This window comes from Capra hircus, chromosome 8, assembly GCF_001704415.2.
Source record: "Capra hircus breed San Clemente chromosome 8, ASM170441v1, whole genome shotgun sequence".
Classification (NCBI taxonomy): Eukaryota; Metazoa; Chordata; class Mammalia; order Artiodactyla; family Bovidae; genus Capra; species Capra hircus.
This window is the reverse complement of record NC_030815.1, coordinates 110,626,820-110,633,281: the sequence shown is the minus strand read 5'-3', so window position 1 is coordinate 110,633,281 and position 6,462 is coordinate 110,626,820. Positions and strand designations below refer to the sequence as shown.

At 52.9% G+C, this 6,462-nt stretch overlaps 1 protein-coding gene across 1 annotated transcript in view; it reads left to right on the top strand.

Annotated features, from left to right (window-relative positions):
• DCDC2C (doublecortin domain containing 2C) overlaps positions 814 to 6,462 on the top strand; it is a 44,527-nt gene continuing 38,878 nt past the window's right edge. The window contains exon 1 of the mRNA XM_018052787.1: positions 814 to 1,100. Coding sequence (XP_017908276.1) covers positions 814 to 1,100 — 287 coding nt within the window. The remainder of the gene's footprint in view (positions 1,101 to 6,462) is intronic.

The following is a 6,462-nucleotide window of genomic DNA, read 5'->3' as shown; positions in this document are numbered from 1 at the left end:
AACACTTGGTAGTTCAAAGCCTGGCTGTGGCTGTGAAAGAGCAGGATTTCTTTATTACTTTTTTTAAACAGTTGTACAAGATACTGATATTTTTAGAACATCAGTATTCTGTACCTTCGGAGGGACTTCAGCACTTTATACATAGTCTACTGTCCTGAAAAGTTTGTTGAAGCCCATCAAAGCCACTGGAAAAACACAATCCTAGAAGCATTCTCTGTCTGGGTTGAAGTGTCGGGGTCTGCCTTCACCTGGAACAGGAAGTGACCTTCCCAAGGTCACCCAGGCACTTGACTTGCTCCTGCTGCACATGAAGGTGCTTTCTGAAGGTTACACCTTTGAGGCACCGCCTGCCAGCTGCGCCTGCTCGCCTAGGTTCCCACTGCTCTGGATGGTTCCTGGCACATGCTCCTTGACCAGCTTTAATTATCCGGGTGGTCCTGTCCGCCAACTCCTCTCCGCCTCTCGGCAGAGCGGGAGGTGGAGGAGCAGGCCGAGGGTCCCAGTGGGGCCCAGGGCACGCGTGGCCTCCCACCCCCCACCGTGGCGGGTGCCTCCCTCCGTGGCCCCGAGCTCTACGGGCCTCACGTGCCGGGACTTGGATGCCCTTCGCCTGGCCCGGCCCTGCCCCCGACCCTCCGCTGTCTGGCTTGGCCGCCCCTCTCCTGGGCAGCGGGGCAGGTGGGTGGCAGTCACAATCGCCGGTGGCGTCAGCGCGGGCGGTGGGACCGTGGACCCGGCGCCCCGGTGGCCGGGCTGCCCGGCGGCGGCTGGAGCGCACGGGCGGCGGCTGGCGGCGGCGGCGGAGGCGCGGCCATGGGCTCGCGCGCGCCGCACGCACTGGTGGACACCACGCCAGCCAAGACCATCGTGGTGTACCGCAACGGGGACCAGTTCTACGTGGGCCGCAAGTTCGTGCTGTCGCGGCGCCGCGTGGCCACCTTCGAGGCGCTGCTGGAGCAGCTGACCGAGCAGGTGGAGGTGCCGTTCGGCGTGCGGCGCCTCTTCACGCCGACGCGCGGGCGCCCGGTACTGGAGCTGGACTCGCTGCAGGCCGGCGGCAAGTACGTGGCGGCCGGGCGCGAGCGCTTCAAGAAGCTGGAGTAAGTGCCCGCGGCCCGCGCGCCCCTGCCCCGCCCCGCCGGGGCCGCAGTCCGGCCCCCGAGATGGGGACAGCGCCGGCTCTGCCCGGCCGGCGCCGACTCCTGGCGCGCCATGCACCATCCGCCTGGTGACCAGGGCCGAGCAGTCTGTCCCCAGACGCAGAGGGTCGGGAAGGGGATGGGGAAGGGACGGCGGGCCTGGCAGTGAAAATAGGGCGCCAGGGCGCGCCTCTTTGGAAAGGTGGGAAGCTCTGCGGGGAGAAGGGGAGTTGGGTACGCGGAGCAGAGCAGCACGCAGAGCTGGGTCGTAACTGGTCCAGACTGGCATCCCTGGGGGCCTGGGCGCACGTCCTTTCATGAGTGCGCCTCCTGAAGTGTGCTGTGGGCCTGCTCACCGCACTCTATCCTGCTAGATCCGGACCCAACTGAGGACAGGCACCTGGGATTTCCGAAGTTCTGGCAGCTAAGGAAGTGCGGACGTGCCTTCCAGCCTCTGAATGCCCGCCGGGAGCAGGGCAAGGACACCCCTGCTGCCCCAGTGCTGCAGAGGTCAGGACCGCAGCTGGGGAAGGATGTAGGTGTCCTGGGCAAAGAGGCCCATGTACCAATTCCAGAGCCGCCCGGCCAGGTTCAGGCTGGCCGTAGTGCTTTGGGTGCCCAGCCGGAGCATGAATTCAGTTCTGTTTCATTTAGCCTGGGGCTAGTGTTAGTGCAGTACCAATTTGTGAGACCTTTCAGCAAATGGGGTCACCACACTTCTGTTCAGACCCTTGCTTTTCTTTCCAGGAGTACATCCGTCTCTGTGCTCTGACAGTCCCCATCATTTCTCTAAGCTCTGGGTGCCTCGTTATACAAATGTCATATCAATGCAGCGCTTTCTTAAGTTCCTTAACAAAAGCTGTTGTGGGCGTCTTCCTGGAGGGCAGCCTGGGAGAACTGGGGAGGCTGCGAGGGCCTTTCAGTGTGTGTTTCAGGGAGATAAGACGCAAACAGAAGTAACTGCAGAAGAGAAAGCAGAGACTGCATGGACAGGCACAGGTGTGATTCTGTCGAGGTGCAGGACCTCAGTAAAGGCTTCCTTTAGAGAGCAGAATCCGCCTGCAATGCAGGAGACCCTGGTTTGATTCCTGGGTCGGGGAGATCTGCAGGAGAAGGCATAGGCTACCCACTCCAGTATTCTTAGGCTTGCCTTGTGGCTCAGCTGCTTAAGAATTCGCCTGCAATGTGGGAGACCTGGGTTCGATCGCTGAGTTGGGAAGATCCCTTGGAGAAGGGGAAGGCTGCCCATTCCAGTATTCTGGCCTGGAGAATTCCATGGGGTAGCAAAGAGTCAGAGGCGGCTGAGGGCTTGCATTACACAACAGAGCGGAGGGGAGAAAATCGCTTGTTCGTTCGTCCTCCGTGAATTCCTGGGCTGCCCTGGCGTCACTCACGTCTCGTGTCTTCCTCTAGAGACATCATTTCTGTTCCTTACGTGCTGTTGGTGCCGTTTCTTTTATTGTGAAATATATCATGTACACAGAGGAGTCTGTGCATGCTCAGTTGCTGAGTCGTGCTCAGCTCTTTCGACCTCATGCACTGTAGCCCTCCAGGCTCTTCTGTTCGTGGGATTCTCCAGGCAAAGATACTGGAGCGTGTTGCTGTTTCCTCCTCCAGGGGATCTTCCCAACCCAGGGATCAAATCTGCATATCCCGTGCCTCCTGAATCTCCTGTGTTGTCAGGCAGATTCTTTACCACTGAGCTTCCTGGGAAGCCCCGTATACAGAGGAGTCTGTGGAATTTTATGTGTAGTTTAAAGAATAGTGATAAAGCAAGCCTCTGTGTGAACCACAGTCTGGATTCAGGAAAAGAGAATGTCCAGTATTTTCAAAACCACCTATCTCCACTCATCCCTTGCCCACATGGAAATACTATTTTGGCTTTTGTGATAATCATCCTTTCATAATAATCTATCCCTGAAGGATACATTTTTTCTCCAGCGTCTCATGTACTTAATGTAAACGCAGTGATGCTGTGTGTATTCTGTTACTTGCTTTTTCACAGAATGATGTGCTTCTGAGGCTCATCCATGTTACCAGCATGTAGCTATAGGTCATTCGTTTTCACTGTTAGGTGTTATTTTGCTGACTGATACACCCGTTCATTTATTCAATCCGTTGGTGGATAACTGGGGTTGCTTTAAATCTCATGCTAAGGCAGCACAGTATTTTGCACATTCCCCCACCCATCTCCTGGTGCATGTGGGTGAGACTTCCTCCCGGAGAGCATGTGGGTTATCTATTGCTGCGTGCCCTATTCATGCAAGCTTACTGGTGGGAAACAGTGTTTATTGTCTCACAGTCCCTCTGACCAGGAAGTCCGGAGCAACTTAACCAAGTGGTCCTGCTTCAGAGACTCTCGTGTGTTTGCAATCAAGACGCTGGTGCAGTCACATCTGAAGGCCTGACCGGGGCAGGTGCTTGCAGGCTCACGCCCATGGCAGGAAGCTTCATCCGTGTCGTGAGGCATCCACGGGAGATCTAGCTGCTGGGTCTGCTGGGCAGGAGTGGTCCAGCCCGAAGCCACGGGAGCTCTTGTTACAGCTACGTCTCTGTTAGGCTGTCTTCTCTCTCCCTCTGCCTCATTATCTCTCTGTGCTGCACATTTTTACTTTAAAAACTTATTTGCAGAAATAATTGGAACAGTGTCATTCCAGGTCACAGTCACTTTAACACAGCTTCAGAGTGTGGGATGGTTCGGACCACCCAGGGGTCTCTAGGAGAGTGGGTCATGACGACCCCGTGACTGGCGGGCCCTGAGCCAGCGCCTTTGTCTGGTTCGTCCTCTCTGCTCCCAGCAGCCACCACCCCTAAACCAAAGTGGCCCCAGACATCGGGCTCTTGTCTTTCTATTCCCTTTCTTTCCTGGACTGTGCTAACCCCTCACCATCTTGTTATGTTGCGGAGGTGTGTTTTTCAGTTTGTCCAGTTTCACTTGTTTTTAAGAGGACACGCTGATCAGGGTTCCTTAGTCCACGGTTCCCAGAGCCGAGGTCTTCTCACCCTTTTTCTTGGTGTGTGTGTTGTGAATCTATGGGTGACGGTGTCCTTCAGCCCATGGAAGGCACTTTTCACTGTCTTCTGACTCAGCGCTTGCTGATGAGAAATCAGCCATCATCTTTCGCTTCCGGAAAGTGATGTTTTATCCTTTTCAGCTTTTTGAGATGCGCCGCTTGAGTCCGGGTGCTGTGCTCTAAGCGGTGTGTGTACGTGCGGCTTTCCTGGCTCTCCCCGCGTCCAGGATGGCGGCAGCACCGGCTCAGGGGAGTTCTTAGCCAGCCTCTTCGGACGGCTCCCTGCCTTGTCTTCCAGCTCTGCTTCCGGTATCCGAGTGGGTGTGGGCGGGCCTGTTTCATTGGCTCAGACCTCCTCTTTCTCATCTCTCTCTCTCTCTCTCTCAACTTTGTGCTGTAATCTAGGCACTCTCTTCACATAGATCTTCTGATTAATTTTTCTGCCTCTGTGTCCTATCCTATCAAACCTGTTCATTGAATTTTAAATCTCTAATTTTTCATTTCCAAACACGCTATCTGGCTTTCCCAGAGCTTCCATTTCATTCTCCTGGGTCTCTCGGTCCTGCGTGACTTTTCAGGTGTGCCTCTTGTTGAGGTCTTGTCCTGTGATCTGCACCTGCAATCCCAGTGTTTGAAACTTGCCTCTGTCTTCTCTTATTTCGTCTGGTTTATTCTTGTGGTCCTTGCTAGCCTTGTTAGTTTACTTACGTTTTGAGTGCAAATGACTCCTTTTCCACGGAATTTGTGTTTTGAGGAGATCCTTTGAGGCCCGAGATAAAAGTGAGATGTTCCGGAGGGGATTTCCGTTTTCTCCTCCCAAATGCCCGGGATGCTCCCTATACAAAGGGCCCTCCAAATTGTCAGTGTCTTGAGTTTTTCAGGGCCATCCAGATAGAGGTATTTTGTGAGTTAGCTGGCTTGCAATCCAAGTTCTTAATGGCATCTGCAAATGGGCAGACTTGACATCCTGTTGCTTTTGGAGAAAAATCACAGACATCATAGTTGCTAAGAGGTAGCATTTGGGTTGAAGCGTCCCAGGTAGTGCAGTGGTAAAGAACCCACCTGCTCATTCAGGAGACGCAGGAGGCCTCTCATTTGGCGGAGAGACTTTCAGGGCTTATTGAAAATGTTTCAGATTCATGGCAGAAATATTGAGGAAGACGTTGAGGTGTTTCTCTTCCTGGATTTCTTAAGGCCGATGATTATGTTCTGTAGGGAAGGGAAGGTGATCCAGTTCACTGAGCAGGAAGGGGAGGAGGGGTTCCCACGTGGTGGAGACCCTCCGTTATTTTGCATTATCGGTGTACCATCACTGCTACCGAATGGATGGGAGGGGTTTGCATGCAGAGTTCGACACGGAGAGGCATTTGGATTTCGCTTCTTCACTACCCTTTAGATCAGTGACGTATGAAATCGGAACCCAGACGTTGGTGAATAAAGCTCTGAAAACTGTTTGGGCTTAATTTACGTTGGTATCCGTGAGACTGTTTGGGCTTAATTTACGTTGGTGTCCGTGAGACCGTTCGGGCTTAATTTGCGTCGGTGTCCATGAGACCGTTCGGGCTTAATTTGCGTCGGTGTCCGTGAGACTGTTCGGGCTTAATTTGCGTCGGTGTCCATGAGACCGTTCGGGCTTAATTTGCGTCGGTGTCCGTGAGACTGTTCGGCTTAATTTGCGTCGGTGTCCGTGTAGCACTTTGTCGGAATGTATATTCTGCACTTACCGAGCCGTCGAGCGGCTAAAATTAATTTCCACCAGCAAATAAGCTTCTAATTGTGCCGCCAGGGGGTGAACTTTGAAGTGCAACCTGATGATATATGAACCGCCCCGGAGGTCTTCTCATAATAACGGCTGTGAAACGGTACATTGAGAAGACAAGCAGCGTAAAATCTACCCAAATCCAGTCATCATTCAAACACTTCCTACACTTTCTGGAATAAATTAATTTGAGATGAGAAATAGAATTTTTTCTCTATAAAACAAAATATTGTAGGCTAATAATTACCTAAAAGATAAATGTCCCATAAAGCCTGGAATTAATGGTTTGTGGAGAAAGTTGTATTCACAATAAAATGTAGATCACGGCATTGTGTGTGTGTATGTCTGTGTGCATGTGGCACACATATGTGTGCATGTGTCTATGTCTCTGTGTGCATGTATGTGTGTCTGCATACGTATGTGTGAACGCATGCATGCATACGTGTGTATGTTTGTGTATGTCTGTGTGCATGTGGCACATGTATGTGCACACATGTATGTGTGCATGTCTCTGTGTCTGCATACGTATGTGTGAATGCATGCATGTGTG